A 27,186-nucleotide genomic window follows, 5' to 3' on the forward strand; every position below is an offset into this window, starting at 1 on the left:
GACACCAAAGTCCCCAACTATGGCGACCCACCCACCGGGTAAAGGGCCTTTTCCACCACCTGATTTTTTTAATCCACCTTGGCAACACACCCCATCCCGTGCAACGGGTCAACTGTCAACTTTTTTTTCTCGGTTGACTTAACACAACAGGAATTGTCGTAAGGATGGCTGCTACCGGTGGCATTCGGCCGTCATAGCAGCTGCTCATAGACACGCTGTGCTGCTGCAGGATGCCCTGGTCCTGGTACGTCGACGCTGCCTTTCCCGCTGCTTGTGTGTTTGGTGGTGCATACTATCTCACCACCCGGTATCGTCACTCGCCTAAACAGCCCATCCCAACATCGTCCTCACCGCAATCGGTCACCCGATTGAGGCTCCAGCGTTGGAAGTAGTAGGAGCACATTCTCCAAGCCGATTGGGATTCTCCAAGCCTGGTTCTCGGTGTACCATCCTCCTGATGTTCCGCTGGCCGATCCTGTAAGTAATCATTCGAACTTGTCAGTGTGGGATAATGAATATTTGTTGTGGCAAACTTAGCTGTTGAAACCGTCGCCGAGTGACAACGCCCGCTCCCCCGCGTGCAGCAATCTCCAGGCTCCAGGTCAAACGTGAAGCTGAAACGTCTCCTTGCGTTTCACGTGGCCGTCCACTGCAACTCAAGTGGGGGCCCGGCTGGCCCTTAATCTGATACTCGCTGCTAGGGAACTTCAGCGTGAATGATGATCCTTCATCCAGAAATTGCGTGCGTGCCTCGCACTCGCTTGTTCACTGCTTGCACAACCCGGGACACGACACAGGAAATCTCGATCGACAAGGCTTTGTTACGTGGTTTGCGGCACAGCTTCATCTGCGTTACAGTCTCAACACGTTAATGGGAGACATGCGCTTCGCATCATTCTCTTAGCGTATGATCCGTGTTCGATCGAACGAAGGTAGGGAGTTTCAATTTGCGATGGCGAGAAACCCGATCGCGCACGAATCGCAGGTCATTCGCTTCCTCGAACACGACCATCTGAATTTAGCATCATCTATCGGTTCTGTTTTGTATTTCCCAATCAACTCTGGGGCTGTTTGGGACCCATAACCTTTCTCCATTTCGTGATTGTTCTGCAGTTTGTGGCAACCGTTCTTCCGTCAGTTCCTTGAATGCCTGTTTGGCACTTTCAATGAAGGCTTCTGTAATCCAATCTGTGTGTGATGATATGTGAGAAAGAAAGCTGCCCGCTTTTGCAGAACAGTGATGGAATAGGACTGGACTATAATGGCCCCGATAGAATGCCTCGACCAGTACGGTAAAGAGGAGCCAGGGGACTTTTCGAAGACACTATTTCTATTCGATAAAAATTTTGGAACAACCCAAGCTTTAAGAATCCGCGTCTGGGCACTTCTCGATTAGGGTGCGAGGGGTTTGGTGTGAAATATTTTACATTTCCCTGATATCCCGTTTTAGTTGTCCATTTTTGTAGGCCATTAATTCCGGACTGAAGTCTTTCCTCTACATTCGGTTGCAGATATGGACATCGCTACTAAACCGGGGTAAGAATGCTTCGACAAATGGCGAGTAGCAGCAAATGAATTATCTCGAAAACTAAGCGTCGAAGGAGAAACGTTCTCTTTCGCTACACGCATCCAATCCCGATGTAAATTGAAGTGTTCGATGGCTTTTTCCATCACGAATCATATACCAAAATTCGGTTCATTTTCCGGAGCCCGTTTTCAAATGACAGCCCGTGGCGCGTTCTGCAGAAGGACTTTGACTCCGATTTTGAGTAACGAGTGTTGGTCGTACCTACGCAAATGGTCGTTCCAAATTTGGTCTACTAGCCGCGCTCTATCCAACGAGGGATAACAATGGATCCGGGAGGGTGAAAAAACATTCCCACACCTGTGTGTAAAACGGTGAAAATTCACACAAAATCACGTTTTTTGACTGGAAGAGTCGAGCTGAGTGGTTCCTAGGAGGACACGCTTGTGAGACAAAAGTTGCACAACTTGTACCGACGCGTCTGTCGCTGCCTGATATAGCTTTGTATTTTTCCGTTCGAAAGTAATTTGACGTTTTTCCTTCCTGCAGTATGGAACAGGGAGGGCGGGAGGAGGTGCAATACCCCACCGTCGGATAGTACTTGGCGAGAGCTTTCCATCGATGCCCCGCACGCACGCCCTTATATAAGCTCGCGTTCGAAAGCTATGCTCATGTAAAGGTGGCCTATCAAAATTTGTGTTCGTGGTCGGATCGGCGTCGGCAGTGGAAAACATCCCCACATGTACGTTTGAAGTTGATGCTATCCGGCGAGGAAGAGTGGAAAATCGCAATCATTGCAAACTCGAAAATTAACTCGTTTTATATAGGCATTTGTACATTTCAATTTATTCCAATGCTATACGTGTATTTTTACATGGCCTCAATCTACACTAAAATACAATAAATACATATTTATTCCCTCAACCCCCATAGCATCAAATGTACGTGTAGCTTCGTTGAGCAAACGCTTGGTGTCCCACTGACCGTCCTCTTGGTTAGGCCGCTGGTGAGTCTGACAACACCAGAGGCCAACATCCAGTGGCGCCACGAGGAGGCAGAGGATCGGATTTGGCCACCGTCCCAGCATCGGGCTGTTCCTTCACGGCGCCTTATACTGGGGTGACTTACACGTCACTTTAGGAAAGCTGGAACAGAGAGAGAGAGAGAGAGAGAGAGAGAGAAGAAAAAGAAATTAGGTGCTGGTTTAGCAGCCAAACCGGTTCCAATCGAAATGCAAATCGTGCTGCATGGAATGTTGGCGCAACAGATTCCGGAACATCCGCTTCAGCTCGGTATAGTCCGGCGCGTCGCAGAATTCCATCCGCAACGCGTACTCGGTCAACCGCTGAAACTCAGCCGGCAGTCCTCTGCACAGCTCGCTGGGCGTAATGCACAACTTCAGAAGCAGTGCCTCGTCCGGATCAAATCGCTCCTCGGTACCATACCACGGTAGGCCACCGCGGAGCAAAAACACCAGCATGTAGGCGAGTGACAAAATGTCATCTCGCCTGCTCGGTGTATACTCCAGATGAGCGAACACTGGTGCAAATTCGATCGTTCCGGCGAACGGGAAAAACGCATCCTGCGCTATGTGTTCCCCCGTGCGTGGGTGCCGATACGGCTCGGCAAGACCGAAGTCGATCAAGTGCAGCGTCTTGCGGGTCGTTCCGCGACCCAGCAGGACATTGTCCGGCTTCAGGTCGCGGTGAACGTACCCAGCTCGTGGAATGTTTCCAGCCTGTCGAGCAGTTGCAGCGCTAGCTGCGAAACCGTCTTCAGACCGAAGCGTCCTCCGCACAAGTTCAGAAGGTCCTGCAGTGATGGCCCCAGGCGCTCCAAAACCAGTACGTCGCGTTTGCGATACGTACCGGCGTCGATGAGTCTGGGCCATCCACGGGCCTTCTGCAGCCGCGCATAGATCCGGCGCTCCGTGGCGAGCAGGAGCCGGTCCACCTCTTTGCTGGCCATTTTCATCACCACCGGCTGCTTGGAGCGGGCATGGCTGCCCACCAACACCGTGCCGCAGCCACCAGCATCGAATTCGCCTTCAATCCGATAGGTGGAGAGATTCACCACCATCAAGGACTCCGGCGAACTAGAATTGGGCGCACGTCCTTCTCTAATCGACATGTTCGATTCTCTTTGGCCACCTGCTAAATGTAATTAGAAGCAACAGCAGAATCAATTTTTCGCAAAAACACTCGAAAAAAACCGTTAAAAGTGAGAGAGCGAGAAAAAAACGTAACCTTGCGTTTAATCGTAGTGAGGATATAACCTGATGCATAAGTGTGGTCTACATATATAGCCTTTGGTTGGGTGATGTTCACATGTGTACTACGATCGAAACAGCAACTTGACAGATTACGCATTTTCGGCTGGTAACCATCTAGTTACCTCTGTGGTGTGTGGGTTTGGAAAACGCATCCAAGTGTTGTTACATTTCCAGGTCCGATTTTGGTTCATTTCGTCGTACCGGTGTCCTGGCCTGGCGTGGCCTGTGAGTTCTGTGCAGATCCTGTGTCGGTCGTGTGTGCTTCTTCTATTGGGGTTTCTTTTGTACGGGTAAAAGTGATGGTTTTCTGGGACAGTGGCGCTCAGCATCGTTCCCTTCATCCTGTAACAACGGTAGGCAATTGTTTTACATCGTTTAAATAATGTTTTGTTTACTTTCAGTCCGTGGATATGAAAAGCCAGCCCAACAGCCAGCAGCTGTATCACACCCGCCACCGTGCGTCTCCATGAGAATGTCAAAGTGGTGGACGCTTTTATCTCCGAAACAGGATCAACATCAAAGCATCAACCGGCGGCAGAATTTAAAAAAGAACTTATTACCCAGCCTGGATGGACGCAAGTCTTTAAAGTATGAATGCAAAAGTATTGAAAACCTCGCCCGGATTGGAACATAGAGAACTAAAAAAAACATGAAATTGGTTTTTGAATTTGAATGATTGTGAACATTAACATTTATCGCGTAGCGAAAACGTTTACTTTTTGTTGCAGAGAGAGTCTTCCAAACACGCGGATGTGTGCCTTTGATGGAAACGGTTTATTTCGCGGATTCTAATTACACCTCGTAAAATGGTACCCGTTTTTCGGTCGCGATGTCGAGATGCCGCCGAGATGAAGCGTGCGAATTTGCGAATTGCGATGGCGAGAAAGCACCCGATCGCGCACGAATCGCGCGGCTCATTCGCCTCCTCGAACACGAACCAATGTCCCAATGTCGAACGTCATCTATCGGCGAGATTTAGTACTATCAGAATCGCTGAATCTTACTGCCAACCGAAGCCGTATTTTGTAGTTTTTGTGGGATCGTCGCAACCGCGCAAGGTGGATGCAATCCAAGATCAGGTGAGGAAAGATATAGACGAAGACTAAGAAATCATTAATTTATTTGCTATTTTCACCTTTATTCCTTTATTATCTACGAGACACATGGAGACACGAGGACAATTGCAGTAAGTATTTCCTGATTTAGTATCTCTGTCTGATGTTTGTTAGAATGAATAAATACAAAAATGCACTTGCTTATAAGCAAGAAATGTTTTCTGTTTGCTATACTTTTTGAAACCAACGGTGTGTAGTGGGTTTAAAAAGGACACCAAAGTCCCCCAACTATGGCGACCCACCCACCCGGGTAAAGGGGCCTTTTCCACCACCTGATTTTTTTAATCCACCTTGGCAACACACCCCATCCCGTGCAACGGGTTCAACTGTCAACTTTTTTTTCTCGGTTGACTTAACACAACAGGAATTGTCGTAAGGATGGCTGCTACCGGTGGCATTCGGCCGTCATAGCAGCTGCTCATAGCACCGCTGTGCTGCTGCAGGATGCCCTGGTCCTGGTACGTCGACGCTGCCTTTCCCGCTGCTTGTGTGTTTGGTGGTGCATACTATCTCACCACCCGGTATCGTCACTCGCCTACTAAACCAGCCCATAACATCGTCCTCCCCGCAATCGGTCACCCAGATTGAGGCTCCAGCGGTGGAAGTAGTAGGAGCACATTCTCCAAGCCGATTGGGATTCTCCAAGCCTGGTCTCGGTGTACCATCCTCCTGATGTTCCGCTGGCCGATCCTGTAAGTAATCATTCGAACTTGTCAGTGTGGGATAATGAATATTTTGTTGTGGCAAACTTAGCTGTTGAAACCGTCGCCGTGAACGACCGCTCTCCCCCGCGTGCAGCAATCTCCAGGCTCCAGGTCAAACGTGAAGCTGAAACGTCTCCTTGCGTTTCACGTTGGCCGTCCACTGCAACTCAAGTGGGGGCCCGGCTGGCCCTTCAATCTGATACTCGCTGCTAGGGTAACTTCAGCGGGAATGATGATCCTTCATCCAGAAATTGCGTGCGTGCCTCGCACTCGCTTGTTCAATGCTTGCACAACCCGGGACACGACACAGGAGAATCTCGATCAACAAGGCTTTGTTACGTGGTTTGCGGCACAGCTTCATCTGCGTTACAGTCTCAACACGTTTAATGGGAGACATGCGCTTCGCATCATTCTCTTAGCGTATGATCCGTGTTCGATCGAACGAAGGTAGGGAGTTTCAATTTGCGATGGCGAGAAACCCGATCGCGCACGAATCGCAGGTCATTCGCTTCCTCGAACACGAACCATCTGAATTTAGCATCATCTATCGGTTCTGTTTTGTATTTCCCAATCAACTCTGGGGCTGTTTGGGACCCATAACCTTTCTCCATTTCGTGATTGTTCTGCAGTTTGTGGCAACCGTTCTTCCGTCAGTTCCTTGAATGCCTGTTTGGCACTTTCAATGAAGGCTTCTGTAATCCAATCTGTGTGTGATGATATGTGAGAAAGAAAGCTGCCCGCTTTTGCAGAACAGTGATGGAATAGGACTGGACTATAATGGCCCGACCCGATAGAATGCCTCAGACCAGTACGGTAAAGAGGAGCCAGGGACTTTCGAAGACACTATTTCTATTCGATAAACTATTTTTGGAACAACCCAAGCTTTAAGAATCCGCGTCTGGGCACTTCTCGATTAGGGTGCGAGGGTTGTTTGGTGTGAAATATTTTACATTTCCCTGATATCCCGTTTTAGTTGTCCATTTTTGTAGGCCATTAATTCCGGACTGAAGTTCTTTCCTCTACATTCGGTTGCAGATATGGACATCGCTACTAAACCGGGGTAAGAATGCTTCAGACAAATGGCGAGTAGCAGCAAATGAATTATCTCGAAAACTAAGCGTCGAAGGAGAAACGTTCTCTTTCGCTACACGCATCCAAATCCCGATGTAAATTGAAGTGTTCGATGGCTTTTTCCATCACGAATCATATACCAAAATTCGGTTCATTTTCCGGAGCCCGTTTTCAAATGACAGCCCGTGGCGCGTTCTGCAGAAGGACTTTGACTCCGATTTTGAGTAACGAGTGTTGGTCGTACCTACGCAAATGGTCGTTCAAATTTGGTCTACTAGCCGCGCTCTATCCAACGAGGGATAACAATGGATCCGGGAAGGGTGAAAAAACATTCCCACACCTGTGTGTAAAACGGTGAAAATTTCACACAAAATCACGTTTTTTGACTGGAAGAGTCGAGCTGAGTGGTTCCTAGGAGGACACGCTTGTGAGACAAAAGTTGCACAACTTGTACCGACGCGTCTGTCGCTGCCTGATATAGCTTTGTATTAGTTCCGTTCGAAAGTAATTTGACGTTTTTCCTTCCTGCAGTATGGAACAGGGAGGGCGGGAGGAGGTGCAATACCCCACCGTCGGATAGTACTTGGCGAGAGCTTTCCATCGATGCCCCGCACGCACGCCCTTATATAAGCTCGCGTTCGAAAGCTATGCTCATGTAAAGTGGCCTATCAAAATTTGTGTTCGTGGATCGGCGTCGGCAGTGGAAAAACATCCCCACAATGTACGTTTGAAGTTGATGCTATCCGGCGAGGAAGAGTGGAAAATCGCAATCATTGCAAACTCGAAAATTAACTCGTTTTATATAGGCATTTGTACATTTCAATTTATTCCAATGCTATACGTGTATTTTTACATGGCCTCAATCTTACACTAAAATACAATAAATACATATTTTTCCCTTCAACCCCCATAGCATCAAATGTACGTGTAGCTTCGTTGAGCAAACGCTTGGTGTCCCACTGACCGTCCTCTTTGGTTAGGCCGCTGGTGAGTCTGACAACACCAGAGGCCAACATCCAGTGGCGCCACGAGGAGGCAGAGGATCGGATTTGGCCACCGTCCCAGCATCGGGCTGTTCCTTCACGGCGCCTTATACTGGGGTGACTTACACGTCACTTTAGGAAAGCTGGAACGAAGAGAGAGAGAGAGAGAGAGAGAGAGAAGAAAAGAAATTAGGTGCTGGTTTAGCAGCCAAACCGGTTCCAATCGAAATGCAAATCGTGCTGCATGGAATGTTGGCGCAACAGATTCCGGAACATCCGCTTCAGCTCGGTATAGTCCGGCGCGTCGCAGAATTCCATCCGCAACGCGTACTCGGTCAACTGCTGAAACTCAGCCGGCAGTCCTCTGCACAGCTCGCTGGGCGTAATGCACAACTTCAGAAGCAGTGCCTCGTCCGGATCAAATCGCTCCTCGGTACCATACCACGGTAGGCCACCGCGGAGCAAAAACACCAGCATGTAGGCGAGTGACAAAATGTCATCTCGCCTGCTCGGTGTATACTCCAGATGAGCGAACACTGGTGCAAATTCGATCGTTCCGGCGAACGGGAAAAACGCATCCTGCGCTATGTGTTCCCCCGTGCGTGGGTGCCGATACGGCTCGGCAAGACCGAAGTCGATCAAGTGCAGCGTCTTGCGGGTCGTTCCGCGACCCAGCAGGACATTGTCCGGCTTCAGGTCGCGGTGAACGTACCCCAGCTCGTGGAATGTTTCCAGCCTGTCGAGCAGTTGCAGCGCTAGCTGCGAAACCGTCTTCAGACCGAAGCGTCCTCCGCACAAGTTCAGAAGGTCCTGCAGTGATGGCCCCAGGCGCTCCAAAACCAGTACGTCGCGTTTGCGATACGTACCGGCGTCGATGAGTCTGGGCCATCCACGGGCCTTCTGCAGCCGCGCATAGATCCGGCGCTCCGTGGCGAGCAGGAGCCGGTCCACCTCTTTGCTGGCCATTTTCATCACCACCGGCTGCTTGGAGCGGGCATGGCTGCCCACCAACACCGTGCCGCAGCCACCAGCATCGAATTCGCCTTCAATCCGATAGGTGGAGAGATTCACCACCATCAAGGACTCCGGCGAACTAGAATTGGGCGCACGTCCTTCTCTAATCGACATGTTCGATTCTCTTTGGCCACCTGCTAAATGTAATTAGAAGCAACAGCAGAATCAATTTTTCGCAAAAACACTCGAAAAAAACCGTTAAAAGTGAGAGCGAGAAAAAACACGTAACCTTGCGTTTAATCGTAGTGAGGATATAACCTGATGCATAAGTGTGGTCTACATATATAGCCTTTGGTTGGGTGATGTTCACATGTGTACTACGATCGAAACAGCAACTTGACAGATTACGCATTTTCGGCTGGTAACCATCTAGTTACCTCTGTGGTGTGTGGGTTTTGGAAAACGCATCCAAGTGTTGTTACATTTCCAGGTCCGATTTTGGTTCATTTCGTCATACCGGTGTCCTGGCCTGGCGTGGCCTGTGCGAGTTTGTGCAGATCCTGTGTCGGGTCGTGTGTGCTTCTTCTATTGGGGTTTTCTTTTGTACGGGTAAAAGTGATGGTTTTCTGGGACAGTGGCGCTCAGCATCGTTCCCTTCATCCTGTAACAACCGGTAGGCAATTGTTTACATCGTTTAAATAATGTTTTGTTTACTTCAGTCATCCGTGGATATGAAAAGCCAGCCCAACAGCCAGCAGCTGTATCACACCCGCCACCGTGCGTCTCCATGAGAATGCGTCTAAGTGGTGGACGCTTTTATCTCCGAAACAGGATCAACATCAAAGCATCACCGGCGGCAGAATTTAAAAAAGAACTTATTACCCAGCCTGGATGGACGCAAGTCTTTAAAGTATGAATGCAAAAGTATTGAAAACCTCGCCCGGATTGGAACATAGAGAACTAAAAAAAAACATGAAATGGTTTTTGAATTTGAATGATTGTGAACATTACATTTAATCGCGTAGCGAAAACGTTTACTTTTTGTTGCAGAGAGAGTCTTCCAAACACGCGGATGTGTGCCTTTGATGGAAACGGTTTATTTCGCGGATTCTAATTACACCTCGTAAAATGGTACCCGTTTTTCGGTCGCGATGTCGAGATGCCGCCGAGATGAAGCGTGCGAATTTGCGAATTGCGATGGCGAGAAAGCACCCGATCGCGCACGAATCGCGCGGCTCATTCGCCTCCTCGAACACGAACCAATGTCCCAATGTCGAACGTCATCTATCGGCGAGATTTAGTACTATTCAGAATCGCTGAATCTTACTGCCAACCGAAGCCGTATTTTGTAGTTTTTGTGGGATCGTCGCAACCGCGCAAGGTGGATGCAATCCAAGATCAGGTGAGGAAAGATATAGACGAAGACTAAGAAATCATTAATTTATTTGCTATTTTCACCTTTATTCCTTTATTATCTACGAGACACATGGAGACACGAGGACAATTGCAGTAAGTATTTCCTGATTTAGTATCTCTGATGTTTGTTCAATAGAATGAATAAATACAAAAATGCACTTGCTTATAAGCAAGAAATGTTTTCTGTTTGCTATACTTTTTGAAACCAACGGTGTGTAGTGGGTTTAAAAAGGACACCAAAGTCCCCCAACTATGGCGACCCACCCACCCGGGTAAAGGGCCTTTTCCACCACCTGATTTTTTAATCCACCTTGGCAACACACCCCATCCCGTGCAACGGGTTCAACTGTCAACTTTTTTTCTCGGTTGACTTAACACAACAGGAATTGTCGTAAGGATGGCTGCTACCGGTGGCATTCGGCCGTCATAGCAGCTGCTCATAGGCACCGCTGTGCTGCTGCAGGATGCCCTGGTCCTGGTACGTCGACGCTGCCTTTCCCGCTGCTTGTGTTTGGTGGTGCATACTATCTCACCACCCGGTATCGTCACTCGCCTGGTGGTGTTTCCTTCTGTGACCCGTAAACAGCCCATCCCAACATCGTCCTCACCGCAATCGGTCACCCAGATTGAGGCTCCAGCGGTGGAAGTAGTAGGAGCACATTCTCCAAGCCGATTGGGATTCTCCAAGCCTGGTTCTCGGTGTACCATCCTCCTGATGTTCCGCTGGCCGATCCTGTAAGTAATCATTCGAACTTGTCAGTGTGGGATAATGAATATTTTGTTGTGGCAAACTTAGCTGTTGAAACCGTCGCCGTGAACGACCGCTCTCCCCCGCGTGCAGCAATCTCCAGGCTCCAGGTCAAACGTGAAGCTGAAACGTCTCCTTGCGTTTCACGTTGGCCGTCCACTGCAACTCAAGTGGGGGCCCGGCTGGCCCTTCAATCTGATACTCGCTGCTAGGGTAACTTCAGCGGGAATGATGATCCTTCATCCAGAAATTGCGTGCGTGCCTCGCACTCGCTTGTTCAATGCTTGCACAACCCGGGACACGACACAGGAGAATCTCGATCAACAAGGCTTTGTTACGTGGTTTGCGGCACAGCTTCATCTGCGTTACAGTCTCAACACGTTTAATGGGAGACATGCGCTTCGCATCATTCTCTTAGCGTATGATCCGTGTTCGATCGAACGAAGGTAGGGAGTTTCAATTTGCGATGGCGAGAAACCCGATCGCGCACGAATCGCAGGTCATTCGCTTCCTCGAACACGAACCATCTGAATTTAGCATCATCTATCGGTTCTGTTTTGTATTTCCCAATCAACTCTGGGGCTGTTTGGGACCCATAACCTTTCTCCATTTCGTGATTGTTCTGCAGTTTGTGGCAACCGTTCTTCCGTCAGTTCCTTGAATGCCTGTTTGGCACTTTCAATGAAGGCTTCTGTAATCCAATCTGTGTGTGATGATATGTGAGAAAGAAAGCTGCCCGCTTTTGCAGAACAGTGATGGAATAGGACTGGACTATAATGGCTCCGATAGAATGCCTCAGACCAGTACGGTAAAGAGGAGCCAGGGACTTTCGAAGACACTATTTCTATTCGATAAACTATTTTTGGAACAACCCAAGCTTTAAGAATCCGCGTCTGGGCACTTCTCGATTAGGGTGCGAGGGTTGTTTGGTGTGAAATATTTTACATTTCCCTGATATCCCGTTTTAGTTGTCCATTTTTGTAGGCCATTAATTCCGGACTGAAGTTCTTTCCTCTACATTCGGTTGCAGATATGGACATCGCTACTAAACCGGGGTAAGAATGCTTCAGACAAATGGCGAGTAGCAGCAATGAATTATCTCGAAAACTAAGCGTCGAAGGAGAAACGTTCTCTTTCGCTACACGCATCCAAATCCCGATGTAAATTGAAGTGTTCGATGGCTTTTTCCATCACGAATCATATACCAAAATTCGGTTCATTTTCCGGAGCCCGTTTTCAAATGACAGCCCGTGGCGCGTTCTGCAGAAGGACTTTGACTCCGATTTTGAGTAACGAGTGTTGGTCGTACCTACGCAAATGGTCGTTCCAAATTTGGTCTACTAGCCGCGCTCTATCCAACGAGGGATAACAATGGATCCGGGAAGGGTGAAAAAACATTCCCACACCTGTGTGTAAAACGGTGAAAATTTCACACAAAATCACGTTTTTTGACTGGAAGAGTCGAGCTGAGTGGTTCCTAGGAGGACACGCTTGTGAGACAAAAGTTGCACAACTTGTACCGACGCGTCTGTCGCTGCCTGATATAGCTTTGTATTAGTTTCCGTTCGAAAGTAATTTGACGTTTTTCCTTCCTGCAGTATGGAACAGGGAGGGCGGGAGGAGGTGCAATACCCCACCGTCGGATAGTACTTGGCGAGAGCTTTCCATCGATGCCCCGCACGCACGCCCTTATATAAGCTCGCGTTCGAAAGCTATGCTCATGTAAAGGTGGCCTATCAAAATTTGTGTTCGTGGATCGGCGTCGGCAGTGGAAAACATCCCCACAATGTACGTTTGAAGTTGATGCTATCCGGCGAGGAAGAGTGGAAAATCGCAATCATTGCAAACTCGAAAATTAACTCGTTTTATATAGGCATTTGTACATTTCAATTTATTCCAATGCTATACGTGTATTTTTACATGGAATCTTACACTAAAATACAATAAATACATATTTATTTCCCTTCAACCCCCATAGCATCAAATGTACGTGTAGCTTCGTTGAGCAAACGCTTGGTGTCCCACTGACCGTCCTCTTTGGTTAGGCCGCTGGTGAGTCTGACAACACCAGAGGCCAACATCCAGTGGCGCCACGAGGAGGCAGAGGATCGGATTTGGCCACCGTCCCAGCATCGGGCTGTTCCTTCACGGCGCCTTATACTGGGGTGACTTACACGTCACTTTAGGAAAGCTGGAACGAAGAGAGAGAGAGAGAGAGAGAGAGAGAGAAGAAAAGAAATTAGGTGCTGGTTTAGCAGCCAAACCGGTTCCAATCGAAATGCAAATCGTGCTGCATGGAATGTTGGCGCAACAGATTCCGGAACATCCGCTTCAGCTCGGTATAGTCCGGCGCGTCGCAGAATTCCATCCGCAACGCGTACTCGGTCAACTGCTGAAACTCAGCCGGCAGTCCTCTGCACAGCTCGCTGGGCGTAATGCACAACTTCAGAAGCAGTGCCTCGTCCGGATCAAATCGCTCCTCGGTACCATACCACGGTAGGCCACCGCGGAGCAAAAACACCAGCATGTAGGCGAGTGACAAAATGTCATCTCGCCTGCTCGGTGTATACTCCAGATGAGCGAACACTGGTGCAAATTCGATCGTTCCGGCGAACGGGAAAAACGCATCCTGCGCTATGTGTTCCCCCGTGCGTGGGTGCCGATACGGCTCGGCAAGACCGAAGTCGATCAAGTGCAGCGTCTTGCGGGTCGTTCCGCGACCCAGCAGGACATTGTCCGGCTTCAGGTCGCGGTGAACGTACCCCAGCTCGTGGAATGTTTCCAGCCTGTCGAGCAGTTGCAGCGCTAGCTGCGAAACCGTCTTCAGACCGAAGCGTCCTCCGCACAAGTTCAGAAGGTCCTGCAGTGATGGCCCCAGGCGCTCCAAAACCAGTACGTCGCGTTTGCGATACGTACCGGCGTCGATGAGTCTGGGCCATCCACGGGCCTTCTGCAGCCGCGCATAGATCCGGCGCTCCGTGGCGAGCAGGAGCCGGTCCACCTCTTTGCTGGCCATTTTCATCACCACCGGCTGCTTGGAGCGGGCATGGCTGCCCACCAACACCGTGCCGCAGCCACCAGCATCGAATTCGCCTTCAATCCGATAGGTGGAGAGATTCACCACCATCAAGGACTCCGGCGAACTAGAATTGGGCGCACGTCCTTCTCTAATCGACATGTTCGATTCTCTTTGGCCACCTGCTAAATGTAATTAGAAGCAACAGCAGAATCAATTTTTCGCAAAAACACTCGAAAAAACCGTTAAAAGTGAGAGCGAGAAAAAACACGTAACCTTGCGTTTAATCGTAGTGAGGATATAACCTGATGCATAAGTGTGGTCTACATATATAGCCTTTGGTTGGGTGATGTTCACATGTGTACTACGATCGAAACAGCAACTTGACAGATTACGCATTTTCGGCTGGTAACCATCTAGTTACCTCTGTGGTGTGTGGGTTTTGGAAAACGCATCCAAGTGTTGTTACATTTCCAGGTCCGATTTTGGTTCATTTCGTCATACCGGTGTCCTGGCCTGGCGTGGCCTGTGCGAGTTCTGTGCAGATCCTGTGTCGGGTCGTGTGTGCTTCTTCTATTGGGGTTTTCTTTTGTACGGGTAAAAGTGATGGTTTTCTGGGACAGTGGCGCTCAGCATCGTTCCCTTCATCCTGTAACAACCGGTAGGCAATTGTTTACATCGTTTAAATAATGTTTTGTTTACTTTCAGTCCGTGGATATGAAAAGCCAGCCCAACAGCCAGCAGCTGTATCACACCCGCCACCGTGCGTCTCCATGAGAATGCGTCTAAGTGGTGGACGCTTTTATCTCCGAAACAGGATCAACATCAAAGCATCAACCGGCGGCAGAATTTAAAAAAGAACTTATTACCCAGCCTGGATGGACGCAAGTCTTTAAAGTATGAATGCAAAAGTATTGAAAACCTCGCCCGGATTGGAACATAGAGAACTAAAAAAAACATGAAATTGGTTTTTGAATTTGAATGATTGTGAACATTAACATTTAATCGCGTAGCGAAAACGTTTACTTTTTGTTGCAGAGAGAGTCTTCCAAACACGCGGATGTGTGCCTTTGATGGAAACGGTTTATTTCGCGGATTCTAATTACACCTCGTAAAATGGTACCCGTTTTTCGGTCGCGATGTCGAGATGCCGCCGAGATGAAGCGTGCGAATTTGCGAATTGCGATGGCGAGAAAGCACCCGATCGCGCACGAATCGCGCGGCTCATTCGCCTCCTCGAACACGAACCAATGTCCCAATGTCGAACGTCATCTATCGGCGAGATTTAGTACTATTCAGAATCGCTGAATCTTACTGCCAACCGAAGCCGTATTTTGTAGTTTTTGTGGGATCGTCGCAACCGCGCAAGGTGGATGCAATCCAAGATCAGGTGAGGAAAGATATAGACGAAGACTAAGAAATCATTAATTTATTTGCTATTTTCACCTTTATTCCTTTATTATCTACGAGACACATGGAGACACGAGGACAATTGCAGTAAGTATTTCCTGATTTAGTATCTCTGATGTTTGTTCAATAGAATGAATAAATACAAAAATGCACTTGCTTATAAGCAAGAAATGTTTCTGTTTGCTATACTTTTTGAAACCAACGGTGTGTAGTGGGTTTAAAAAGGACACCAAAGTCCCCCAACTATGGCGACCCACCCACCCGGGTAAAGGGCCTTTTCCACCACCTGATTTTTTTAATCCACCTTGGCAACACACCCATCCCGTGCAACGGGTTCAACTGTCAACTTTTTTTCTCGGTTGACTTAACACAACAGGAATTGTCGTAAGGATGGCTGCTACCGGTGGCATTCGGCCGTCATAGCAGCTGCTCATAGGCACCGCTGTGCTGCTGCAGGATGCCCTGGTCCTGGTACGTCGACGCTGCCTTTCCCGCTGCTTGTGTGTTTGGTGGTGCATACTATCTCACCACCCGGTATCGTCACTCGCCTAAACAGCCCATCCCAACATCGTCCTCACCGCAATCGGTCACCCAGATTGAGGCTCCAGCGGTGGAAGTAGTAGGAGCACATTCTCCAAGCCGATTGGGATTCTCCAAGCCTGGTTCTCGGTGTACCATCCTCCTGATGTTCCGCTGGCCGATCCTGTAAGTAATCATTCGAACTTGTCAGTGTGGGATAATGAATATTTTGTTGTGGCAAACTTAGCTGTTGAAACCGTCGCCGTGAACGACCGCTCTCCCCCGCGTGCAGCAATCTCCAGGCTCCAGGTCAAACGTGAAGCTGAAACGTCTCCTTGCGTTTCACGTTGGCCGTCCACTGCAACTCAAGTGGGGGCCCGGCTGGCCCTTCAATCTGATACTCGCTGCTAGGGTAACTTCAGCGGGAATGATGATCCTTCATCCAGAAATTGCGTGCGTGCCTCGCACTCGCTTGTTCAATGCTTGCACAACCCGGGACACGACACAGGAGAATCTCGATCAACAAGGCTTTGTTACGTGGTTTGCGGCACAGCTTCATCTGCGTTACAGTCTCAACACGTTTAATGGGAGACATGCGCTTCGCATCATTCTCTTAGCGTATGATCCGTGTTCGATCGAACGAAGGTAGGGAGTTTCAATTTGCGATGGCGAGAAACCCGATCGCGCACGAATCGCAGGTCATTCGCTTCCTCGAACACGAACCATCTGAATTTAGCATCATCTATCGGTTCTGTTTTGTATTTCCCAATCAACTCTGGGGCTGTTTGGGACCCATAACCTTTCTCCATTTCGTGATTGTTCTGCAGTTTGTGGCAACCGTTCTTCCGTCAGTTCCTTGAATGCCTGTTTGGCACTTTCAATGAAGGCTTCTGTAATCCAATCTGTGTGTGATGATATGTGAGAAAGAAAGCTGCCCGCTTTTGCAGAACAGTGATGGAATAGGACTGGACTATAATGGCTCCGATAGAATGCCTCAGACCAGTACGGTAAAGAGGAGCCAGGGACTTTCGAAGACACTATTTCTATTCGATAAACTATTTTTGGAACAACCCAAGCTTTAAGAATCCGCGTCTGGGCACTTCTCGATTAGGGTGCGAGGGTTGTTTGGTGTGAAATATTTTACATTTCCCTGATATCCCGTTTTAGTTGTCCATTTTTGTAGGCCATTAATTCCGGACTGAAGTTCTTTCCTCTACATTCGGTTGCAGATATGGACATCGCTACTAAACCGGGGTAAGAATGCTTCAGACAAATGGCGAGTAGCAGCAAATGAATTATCTCGAAAACTAAGCGTCGAAGGAGAAACGTTCTCTTTCGCTACACGCATCCAAATCCCGATGTAAATTGAAGTGTTCGATGGCTTTTTCCATCACGAATCATATACCAAAATTCGGTTCATTTTCCGGAGCCCGTTTTCAAATGACAGCCCGTGGCGCGTTCTGCAGAAGGACTTTGACTCCGATTTTGAGTAACGAGTGTTGGTCGTACCTACGCAAATGGTCGTTCCAAATTTGGTCTACTAGCCGCGCTCTATCCAACGAGGGATAACAATGGATCCGGGAAGGGTGAAAAAACATTCCCACACCTGTGTGTAAAACGGTGAAAATTTCACACAAAATCACGTTTTTTGACTGGAAGAGTCGAGCTGAGTGGTTCCTAGGAGGACACGCTTGTGAGACAAAAGTTGCACAACTTGTACCGACGCGTCTGTCGCTGCCTGATATAGCTTTGTATTAGTTTCCGTTCGAAAGTAATTTGACGTTTTTCCTTCCTGCAGTATGGAACAGGGAGGGCGGGAGGAGGTGCAATACCCCACCGTCGGATAGTACTTGGCGAGAGCTTTCCATCGATGCCCCGCACGCACGCCCTTATATAAGCTCGCGTTCGAAAGCTATGCTCATGTAAAGGTGGCCTATCAAAATTTGTGTTCGTGGATCGGCGTCGGCAGTGGAAAACATCCCCACAATGTACGTTTGAAGTTGATGCTATCCGGCGAGAAAGAGTGGTAAATCGCAATCATTGCAAACTCGAAAATTAACTCGTTTTATATAGGCATTTGTACATTTCAATTTATTCCAATGCTATACGTGTATTTTTACATGGCCTCAATCTTACACTAAAATACAATAAATACATATTTATTTCCCTTCAACCCCCATAGCATCAAATGTACGTGTAGCTTCGTTGAGCAAACGCTTGGTGTCCCACTGACCGTCCTCTTTGGTTAGGCCGCTGGTGAGTCTGACAACACCAGAGGCCAACATCCAGTGGCGCCACGAGGAGGCAGAGGATCGGATTTGGCCACCGTCCCAGCATCGGGCTGTTCCTTCACGGCGCCTTATACTGGGGTGACTTACACGTCACTTTAGGAAAGCTGGAACGAAGAGAGAGAGAGAGAGAGAGAGAGAGAGAGAGAGAGAGAGAGAGAGAGAGAGAGAGAAGAAAAGAAATTAGGTGCTGGTTTAGCAGCCAAACCGGTTCCAATCGAAATGCAAATCGTGCTGCATGGAATGTTGGCGCAACAGATTCCGGAACATCCGCTTCAGCTCGGTATAGTCCGGCGCGTCGCAGAATTCCATCCGCAACGCGTACTCGGTCAACTGCTGAAACTCAGCCGGCAGTCCTCTGCACAGCTCGCTGGGCGTAATGCACAACTTCAGAAGCAGTGCCTCGTCCGGATCAAATCGCTCCTCGGTACCATACCACGGTAGGCCACCGCGGAGCAAAAACACCAGCATGTAGGCGAGTGACAAAATGTCATCTCGCCTGCTCGGTGTATACTCCAGATGAGCGAACACTGGTGCAAATTCGATCGTTCCGGCGAACGGGAAAAACGCATCCTGCGCTATGTGTTCCCCCGTGCGTGGGTGCCGATACGGCTCGGCAAGACCGAAGTCGATCAAGTGCAGCGTCTTGCGGGTCGTTCCGCGACCCAGCAGGACATTGTCCGGCTTCAGGTCGCGGTGAACGTACCCCAGCTCGTGGAATGTTTCCAGCCTGTCGAGCAGTTGCAGCGCTAGCTGCGAAACCGTCTTCAGACCGAAGCGTCCTCCGCACAAGTTCAGAAGGTCCTGCAGTGATGGCCCCAGGCGCTCCAAAACCAGTACGTCGCGTTTGCGATACGTACCGGCGTCGATGAGTCTGGGCCATCCACGGGCCTTCTGCAGCCGCGCATAGATCCGGCGCTCCGTGGCGAGCAGGAGCCGGTCCACCTCTTTGCTGGCCATTTTCATCACCACCGGCTGCTTGGAGCGGGCATGGCTGCCCACCAACACCGTGCCGCAGCCACCAGCATCGAATTCGCCTTCAATCCGATAGGTGGAGAGATTCACCACCATCAAGGACTCCGGCGAACTAGAATTGGGCGCACGTCCTTCTCTAATCGACATGTTCGATTCTCTTTGGCCACCTGCTAAATGTAATTAGAAGCAACAGCAGAATCAATTTTTCGCAAAAACACTCGAAAAAAACCGTTAAAAGTGAGAGCGAGAAAAAACACGTAACCTTGCGTTTAATCGTAGTGAGGATATAACCTGATGCATAAGTGTGGTCTACATATATAGCCTTTGGTTGGGTGATGTTCACATGTGTACTACGATCGAAACAGCAACTTGACAGATTACGCATTTTCGGCTGGTAACCATCTAGTTACCTCTGTGGTGTGTGGGTTTTGGAAAACGCATCCAAGTGTTGTTACATTTCCAGGTCCGATTTTGGTTCATTTCGTCATACCGGTGTCCTGGCCTGGCGTGGCCTGTGCGAGTTCTGTGCAGATCCTGTGTCGGGTCGTGTGTGCTTCTTCTATTGGGGTTTTCTTTTGTACGGGTAAAAGTGATGGTTTTCTGGGACAGTGGCGCTCAGCATCGTTCCCTTCATCCTGTAACAACCGGTAGGCAATTGTTTACATCGTTTAAATAATGTTTTGTTTACTTTCAGTCCGTGGATATGAAAAGCCAGCCCAACAGCCAGCAGCTGTATCACACCCGCCACCGTGCGTCTCCATGAGAATGCGTCTAAGTGGTGGACGCTTTTATCTCTGAAACAGGATCAACATCAAAGCATCAACCGGCGGCAGAATTTAAAAAAGAACTTATTACCCAGCCTGGATGGACGCAAGTCTTTAAAGTATGAATGCAAAAGTATTGAAAACCTCGCCCGGATTGGAACATAGAGAACTAAAAAAAAACATGAAATTGGTTTTTGAATTTGAATGATTGTGAACATTAACATTTAATCGCGTAGCGAAAACGTTTACTTTTTGTTGCAGAGAGAGTCTTCCAAACACGCGGATGTGTGCCTTTGATGGAAACGGTTTATTTCGCGGATTCTAATTACACCTCGTAAAATGGTACCCGTTTTTCGGTCGCGATGTCGAGATGCCGCCGAGATGAAGCGTGCGAATTTGCGAATTGCGATGGCGAGAAAGCACCCGATCGCGCACGAATCGCGCGGCTCATTCGCCTCCTCGAACACGAACCAATGTCCCAATGTCGAACGTCATCTATCGGCGAGATTTAGTACTATTCAGAATCGCTGAATCTTACTGCCAACCGAAGCCGTATTTTGTAGTTTTTGTGGGATCGTCGCAACCGCGCCAGGTGGATGCAATCCAAGATCAGGTGAGGAAAGATATAGACGAAGACTAAGAAATCATTAATTTATTTGCTATTTTCACCTTTATTCCTTTATTATCTACGAGACACATGGAGACACGAGGACAATTGCAGTAAGTATTTCCTGATTTAGTATCTCTGATGTTTGTTCAATAGAATGAATAAATACAAAAATGCACTTGCTTATAAGCAAGAAATGTTTTCTGTTTGCTATACTTTTTGAAACCAACGGTGTGTAGTGGGTTTAAAAAGGACACCAAAGTCCCCCAACTATGGCGACCCACCCACCCGGGTAAAGGGCCTTTTCCACCACCTGATTTTTTTAATCCACCTTGGCAACACACCCCATCCCGTGCAACGGGTTCAACTGTCAACTTTTTTTCTCGGTTGACTTAACACAACAGGAATTGTCGTAAGGATGGCTGCTACCGGTGGCATTCGGCCGTCATAGCAGCTGCTCATAGGCACCGCTGTGCTGCTGCAGGATGCCCTGGTCCTGGTACGTCGACGCGGCCTTTCCCGCTGCTTGTGTGTTTGGTGGTGCACACTATCTCACCACCCGGTATCGTCACTCGCCTAAACAGCCCATCCCAACATCGTCCTCACCCAGATTGAGGCTCCAGCGGTGGAAGTAGTAGGAGCACATTCTCCAAGCCGATTGGGATTCTCCAAGCCTGGTTCTCGGTGTACCATCCTCCTGATGTTCCGCTGGCCGATCCTGTAAGTAATCATTCGAACTTGTCAGTGTGGGATAATGAATATTTTGTTGTGGCAAACTTAGCTGTTGAAACCGTCGCCGTGAACGACCGCTCTCCCCCGCGTGCAGCAATCTCCAGGCTCCAGGTCAAACGTGAAGCTGAAACGTCTCCTTGCGTTTCACGTTGGCCGTCCACTGCAACTCAAGTGGGGGCCCGGCTGGCCCTTCAATCTGATACTCGCTGCTAGGGTAACTTCAGCGGGAATGATGATCCTTCATCCAGAAATTGCGTGCGTGCCTCGCACTCGCTTGTTCAACGCTTGCACAACCCGGGACGCGACACAGGAAAATCTCGATCGACAATGCTTTGTTACGTGGTTTGCGGCACAGCTTCATCTGCGTTACAGTCTCAACACGTTCCATGGGAGACATGCGCTTCGCATCATTCTCTTAGCGTATGATCCGTGTTCGATCCAACGAAGGTAGGGAGTTTCAATTTGCGATGGTGAGAAACCCGATCGCGCACGAATCGCAGGTCATTCGCTTCCTCAAACACGAACCATCTGAATTTAGCATCATCTATCGGTTCTGTTTTGTATTTCCCAATCAACTCTGGGGCTGTTTGGGACCCATAACCTTTCTCCATTTCGTGATTGTTCTGCAGTTTGTGGCAACCGTTCTTGCGTCAGTTCCGTGAATGCCTGTTTGGCACTTTCAATGAAGGCTTCTGTAATCCAATCTGTGTGTGATGATATGTGAGAAAGAAAGCTGCCCGCTTTTGCAGAACAGTGATGGAATAGGACTGGACTATAAAGGCCCCGATAGAATGCCTCAGACCAGTACGGTAAAGAGGAGCCAGAGACTTTCGAATGTATGTTGGTGTACGTTGGACACTATTTCTATTCGATAAAATATTTTTGGAACAACCCAAGCTTTAAGAATCCGCGTCTGGGCACTTCTCGATTAGGGTGCGAGGGTTGTTTGGTGTGAAATATTTTACATTTCCCTGATATCCCGTTTTAGTTGTCCATTTTTGTAGGCCATTGATTCCGGACTGAAGTTCTTGCCTCTACATTCGGTTGCAGATTTGGACATCGCTACTAAACCGGAGTAAGAATGCTTCAGACAAATGGCGAGTAGCAGCAAATGAATTATCTCGAAAACTAAGCGTCGAAGGAGAAACGTTCTCTTTCGCTACACGCATCCAAATCCCGATGTAAATTGAAGTGTTCGATGGCTTTTTCCATCACGAATCATATACCAAAATTCGGTTCATTTTCCGGAGGCCGTTTTCAAATGACAGCCCGTGGCGCGTTCTGCAGAAGGACTTTGACTCCCATTTTGAGTAACGAGTGTTGATCGTACCTACGCAAATGGTCGTACCAAATTTGGTCTACTAGCCACGCCCTTTCCAACGAGGTATAACAATCGATCTGGAAAGGGTGAAAAAACATTCCCACACCTGTGTGTAAAACGGTGAAAATTTCACACAAAATCACGTTTTTTGACTGGAAGAGTCGAGCTGAGTGGTTCCTAGGAGGACACGCTTGTGAGACAAAAGTTGCACAACTTGTACCGACGCGTCTGTCGCTGCCTGATATAGCTTTGTATTAGCTTCCGTTCGAAAGTAATTTGACGTTTTTCCTTCCTGCAGTATGGAACAGGGAGGGCGGGAGGAGGTGCAATACCCCACCGTCGGATAGTACTTGGCGAGAGCTTTCCATCGATGCCCCGCACGCACGCCCTTATATAAGCTCGCGTTCGAAAGCTATGCTCATGTAAAGGTGGCCTATCAAAATTTGTGTTCGTGGATCGGCGTCGGCAGTGGAAAACATCCCCACAATGTACGTTTGAAGTTGATGCTATCCGGCGAGGAAGAGTGGAAAATCGCAATCATTGCAAACTCGAAAATTAACTCGTTTTATATAGGCATTTGTACATTTCAATTTATTCCAATGCTATACGTGTATTTTTACATGTAATCTTACACTAAAATACAATAAATACATATTTATTACCCCTCCAACCCCCATAGCATCAAATGTACGTGTAGCTCCGTTGATCCAGTACACTAGTACTCCGCTTGGTGTCCCACTGACCGTCCTCTTTGGTTAGGCCGCTGGTGAGTCTGACAACACCAGAGGCCAACATCCAGTGGCGCCACGAGGAGGCAGAGGATCGGATTTGGCCACCGTCCCAGCATCGGGCTGTTCCTTCACGGCGCCTTATACTGGGGTGACTTACACGTCACTTTAGGAAAGCTGGAACGAAGAGAGAGAGAGAGAAGAAAAGAAATTAGGTGCTGGTTTAGCAGCCAAACCGGTTCCAATCGAAATGCAAATCGTGCTGCATGGAATGTTGGCGCAACAGATTCCGGAACATCCGCTTCAGCTCGGTATAGTCCGGCGCGTCGCAGAATTCCATCCGCAACGCGTACTCGGTCAACCGCTGAAACTCAGCCGGCAGTCCTCTGCACAGCTCGATGGGCGTAATGCACAACTTCAGAAGCAGTGCCTCGTCCGGATCAAATCGCTCCTCGGTACCATACCACGGTAGGCCACCGCGGAGCAAAAACACCACCATGTAGGCGAGTGACAAAATGTCATCTCGCCTGCTCGGTGTATACTCCAGATGAGCGAACACTGGTGCAAATTCGATCGTTCCGGCGAACGGGAAAAACGCATCCTGCGCTATGTGTTCCCCCGTGCATGGGTGCCGATACGGCTCGGCAAGACCGAAGTCGATCAAGTGCAGCGTCTTGCGGGTCGTTCCGCGACCCAGCAGGACATTGTCCGGCTTCAGGTCGCGGTGAACGTACCCCAGCTCGTGGAATGTTTCCAGCCTGTCGAGCAATTGCAGCGCTAGCTGCGAAACCGTCTTCAGACCGAAGCGTCCTCCGCACAAGTTCAGAAGGTCCTGCAGTGATGGCCCCAGGCGCTCCAAAACCAGTACGTCGCGTTTGCGATACGTACCGGCGTCGATGAGTCTGGGCCATCCACGGGCCTTCTGCAGCCGCGCATAGATCCGGCGCTCCGTGGCGAGCAGGAGCCGGTCCACCTCTTTGCTGGCCATTTTCATCACCACCGGCTGCTTGGAGCGGGCATGGCTGCCCACCAACACCGTGCCGCAGCCACCAGCATCGAATTCGCCTTCAATCCGATAGGTGGAGAGATTCACCACCATCAAGGACTCCGGCGAACTAGAATTGGGCGCACGTCCTTCTCTAATCGACATGTTCGATTCTCTTTGGTCACCTGCGAAATGTAACTAGAAGCAACAGCAGAATCAATTTTTCGCAAAAACACTCGAAAAAACCGTTAAAAGTGAGAGCGAGAAAAAACACGTCACCTTGCGTTTAATCGTAGTGAGGATATAACCTGATGCATAAGTGTGGTCTACATATATAGCCTTTGGTTGGGTGATGTTCACATGTGTACTACGATCGAAACAGCAACTTGACAGATTACGCATTTTCGGCTGGTAACCATCTAGTTACCTCTGTGGTGTGTGGGTTTTGGAAAACGCATCCAAGTGTTGTTACATTTCCAGGTCCGATTTTGGTTGATTTCGTCGTACCGGTGTCCTGGCCTGGCGTGGCCTGTGCGAGTTCTGTGCAGATCCTGTGTCGGGTCGTGTGTGCTTCTTCTATTGGGGTTTTCTTTTGTACGGGTAAAAGTGATGGTTTTCTGGGACAGTGGCGCTCAGCATCGTTCCCTTCATCCTGTAACAACCGGTAGGCAATTGTTTACATCGTTTAAATAATGTTTTGTTTACTTTCAGTCCGTGGATATGAAAAGCCAGCCCAACAGCCAGCAGCTGTATCACACCCGCCACCGTGCGTCTCCATGAGAATGCGTCTAAGTGGTGGACGCTTTTATCTCTGAAACAGGATCAACATCAAAGCATCAACCGGCGGCAGAATTTAAAAAAGAACTTATTACCCAGCCTGGATGGACGCAAGTCTTTAAAGTATGAATGCAAAAGTATTGAAAACCTCGCCCGGATTGGAACATAGAGAACTAAAAAAAACATGAAATTGGTTTTTGAATTTGAATGATTGTGAACATTAACATTTAATCGCGTAGCGAAAACGTTTACTTTTTGTTGCAGGGAGAGTCTTCCAAACACGCGGATGCGTGCCTTTGATGGAAACGGTTTATTTCGCGGATTCTAATTACACCTCGTAAAATGGTACCCGTTTTTCGGTCGCGATGTCGAGATGCCGCCGAGATGAAGCGTGCGAATTTGTGAATTGCGATGGCGAGAAAGCACCCGATCGCGCACGAATCGCGCGGCTCATTCGCCTCCTCGAACACGAACCAATGTCCCAATGTCGAACGTCATCTATCGGCGAGATTTAGTACTATTCAGAATCGCTGAATCTTTTACTGCCAACCGAAGCCGTACTTTGTAGTTTTTGTGGGATCGTCGCAACCGCGCAAGGTGGATGCAATCCAAGATCAGGTGAGGAAAGATATAGACGAAGACTAAGAAATCATTAATTTATTTGCTATTTTCACCTTTATTCCGCATTATCTACGAGACACATGGACACACGAGGACAATTGCAGTAAGTATTTCCTGATTTAGTATCTCTGATGTTTGTTCAATAGAATGAATAAATACAAAAATGCACTTGCTTATAAGCAAGAAATGTTTTCTGTTTGCTATACTTTTTGAAACCAACGGTGTGTAGTGGGTTTAAAAAGAAAGGACACCAAAGCCCCCAACTATGGCGACCCACCCACCCGGGTAAAGGGCCTTTTCCACCACCTGATTTTTTAATCCACCTTGGCAACACACCCCATCCCGTGCAACGGGTTCAACTGTCAACTTTTTTTCCCGGTAGACTTAACACAACAGGAAATTGTCGTAACGATGGCTGCTACCGGTGGCATTCGGCCGTCATAGCAGCTGCTCATAGACACCGCTGTGCTGCTGCAGGATGCCCTGGTCCTGGTACGTCGACGCTGCCTTTCCCGCTGCTTGTGTGTTTGGTGGTGCATACTATCTCACCACCCGGTATCGTCACTCGCCTGGTGGTGTTTCCCTTCTGTGACCCGTAAACAGCCCATCCCAACATCGTCCTCACCGCAATCGGTCACCCAGATTGAGGCTCCAGCGGTGGAAGTAGTAGGAGCACATTCTCCAAGCCGATTGGGATTCTCCAAGCCTGGTTCTCGGTGTACCATCCTCCTGATGTTCCGCTGGCCGATCCTGTAAGTAATCATTCGAACTTGTCAGTGTGGGATAATGAATATTTTGTTGTGGCAAACTTAGCTGTTGAAACCGTCGCCGTGAACGACCGCTCTCCCCCGCGTGCAGCAATCTCCAGGCTCCAGAGGTCAAACGTGAAGCTGAAACGTCTCCTTGCGTTTCACGTTGGCCGTCCACTGCAACTCAAGTGGGGGCCCGGCTGGTCCTTCAATCTGATACTCGCTGCTAGGGTAACTGCAGCGTGAATGATGATCCTTCATCCAGAAATTGCGTGCGTGCTTCGCACTCGCTTGTTCAACGCTTGCACAACCCGGGACACGATACAGGAGAATCTCGATCGACAAGGCTTTGTTACGTGGTTTGCGGCACAGCTTCATCTGCGTTACAGTCTCAACACGTTCCATGGGAGACATGCGCTTCGCATCATTCTCTTAGCTTATGATCCGTGTTCGATCCAACGAAGGTAGGGAGTTTCGAGATACCGATGGCGAGATACCCGATCGCGCACGAATCGCAGGTCATTCGCCTCCTCGAACACAAACCATCTGAATTTAGCATCATCTATCGGTTCTGTTTTGTATTTCCCAATCAACTCTGGGGCTGTTTGGGACCCATAACCTTTCTCCATTTCGTGATTGTTCGGCAGTTTGTGGCAACCGTTCTTGCGTCAGTTCCGTGAATGCCTGTTTGGCACTTTCCATGAAGGCTTCTGTAATCCAATCTGTGTGTGATGATATGTGAGAAAGAAAGCTGCGCGCTTTTGCAGAACAGTGATGGAATAGGACTGGACTATAAAGGCCCCGATAGAATGCCTCAGACCAGTACGGTAAAGAGGAGCCAGAGACTTTCGAATGTATGTTGGTGTACGTTGGACACTATTTCTATTCGATAAAATATTTTTGGAA

The 27,186-nt window shown here is 48.8% G+C and overlaps 5 protein-coding genes and 5 long non-coding RNA genes across 17 annotated transcripts; 6 read left to right on the top strand and 4 right to left on the bottom strand.

The window, feature by feature from the left end:
• Nucleotides 1-2,729: 2,729 nt before the first annotated feature.
• On the bottom strand, nt 2,730-3,655 carry LOC121598897 (casein kinase I-like). Its single transcript, XM_041926258.1, has 2 exons — nt 3,394-3,655; nt 2,730-3,286 (listed from the first exon to the last, which is right to left on the bottom strand). Exons 1-2 carry the CDS (start codon nt 3,653-3,655, stop codon nt 2,730-2,732), a joined length of 819 nt encoding a protein of 272 aa, XP_041782192.1.
• A 1,908-nt stretch (nt 3,656-5,563) lies between these two features.
• LOC121599785 lies at nt 5,564-6,939 on the top strand. Its single transcript, XR_006005743.1, has 3 exons — nt 5,564-5,604; nt 5,666-6,063; nt 6,652-6,939. It is a non-coding gene; the product is annotated as an uncharacterized LOC121599785 (long non-coding RNA).
• A 932-nt stretch (nt 6,940-7,871) lies between these two features.
• Nucleotides 7,872-8,798, bottom strand: LOC121598898 (casein kinase I-like). The gene has a single exon (XM_041926259.1). It carries the CDS (start codon nt 8,796-8,798, stop codon nt 7,872-7,874), a length of 927 nt encoding a protein of 308 aa, XP_041782193.1.
• A 683-nt stretch (nt 8,799-9,481) lies between these two features.
• LOC121599787 lies at nt 9,482-10,064 on the top strand. Its single transcript, XR_006005746.1, has 2 exons — nt 9,482-9,534; nt 9,650-10,064. It is a non-coding gene; the product is annotated as an uncharacterized LOC121599787 (long non-coding RNA).
• Nucleotides 10,065-10,392: 328 nt separating this feature from the next.
• LOC121599782 lies at nt 10,393-11,867 on the top strand. 2 transcript variants are annotated; one of them, XR_006005741.1, is made up of 4 exons: nt 10,393-10,518; nt 10,627-10,775; nt 10,837-11,234; nt 11,819-11,867. It is a non-coding gene; the product is annotated as an uncharacterized LOC121599782 (long non-coding RNA). The 2 variants fall into 2 exon arrangements; XR_006005740.1 differs by lacking the exon at nt 11,819-11,867 and having other exon boundaries at nt 10,397-10,518; nt 10,837-11,727.
• Nucleotides 11,868-13,039: 1,172 nt separating this feature from the next.
• On the bottom strand, nt 13,040-13,966 carry LOC121598899 (casein kinase I-like). Its single transcript, XM_041926260.1, has one exon. The coding sequence runs from the start codon at nt 13,964-13,966 to the stop codon at nt 13,040-13,042; it is 927 nt and encodes a 308-aa protein (XP_041782194.1).
• Nucleotides 13,967-15,577: 1,611 nt separating this feature from the next.
• Nucleotides 15,578-20,035, top strand: LOC121599780. 6 transcript variants are annotated; one of them, XR_006005737.1, is made up of 4 exons: nt 15,578-15,685; nt 15,771-15,919; nt 15,981-16,378; nt 16,963-17,906. XR_006005737.1 is itself a non-coding variant. In XM_041927854.1 (2 exons), the coding sequence occupies exons 1-2, from the start codon at nt 15,672-15,674 to the stop codon at nt 19,701-19,703; spliced, it is 261 nt and encodes an 86-aa protein (XP_041783788.1). In that variant the 5' UTR covers nt 15,578-15,671; the 3' UTR covers nt 19,704-19,990. The 6 variants fall into 6 exon arrangements, 3 of the variants coding, with proteins under 3 accessions (XP_041783788.1, XP_041783786.1, XP_041783787.1); XR_006005738.1 differs by lacking the exons at nt 15,981-16,378; nt 16,963-17,906 and adding exons at nt 19,691-19,950; nt 20,022-20,035 and having other exon boundaries at nt 15,578-15,919; XR_006005736.1 differs by having other exon boundaries at nt 15,578-15,919.
• A 2,961-nt stretch (nt 20,036-22,996) lies between these two features.
• Nucleotides 22,997-24,416, bottom strand: LOC121599779 (casein kinase I-like). Its single transcript, XM_041927851.1, has 2 exons — nt 23,883-24,416; nt 22,997-23,325 (listed from the first exon to the last, which is right to left on the bottom strand). The coding sequence occupies exons 1-2, from the start codon at nt 24,296-24,298 to the stop codon at nt 23,280-23,282; spliced, it is 462 nt and encodes a 153-aa protein (XP_041783785.1). The 5' UTR covers nt 24,299-24,416; the 3' UTR covers nt 22,997-23,279.
• Nucleotides 24,268-25,566, top strand: LOC121599786. Of its 2 annotated transcripts, none has more exons than XR_006005745.1 (2): nt 24,268-24,733; nt 24,845-25,566. It is a non-coding gene; the product is annotated as an uncharacterized LOC121599786 (long non-coding RNA). The 2 variants fall into 2 exon arrangements; XR_006005744.1 differs by having other exon boundaries at nt 24,268-24,727.
• A 367-nt stretch (nt 25,567-25,933) lies between these two features.
• LOC121600154 lies at nt 25,934-26,496 on the top strand. Its single transcript, XR_006005783.1, has 3 exons — nt 25,934-26,023; nt 26,135-26,283; nt 26,345-26,496. It is a non-coding gene; the product is annotated as an uncharacterized LOC121600154 (long non-coding RNA).
• The last annotated feature ends 690 nt before the right edge of the window (nt 26,497-27,186 follow it).

This window comes from Anopheles merus, chromosome 3L (assembly GCF_017562075.2).
Source record: "Anopheles merus strain MAF chromosome 3L, AmerM5.1, whole genome shotgun sequence".
NCBI lineage: Eukaryota > Metazoa > Arthropoda > Insecta > Diptera > Culicidae > Anopheles > Anopheles merus.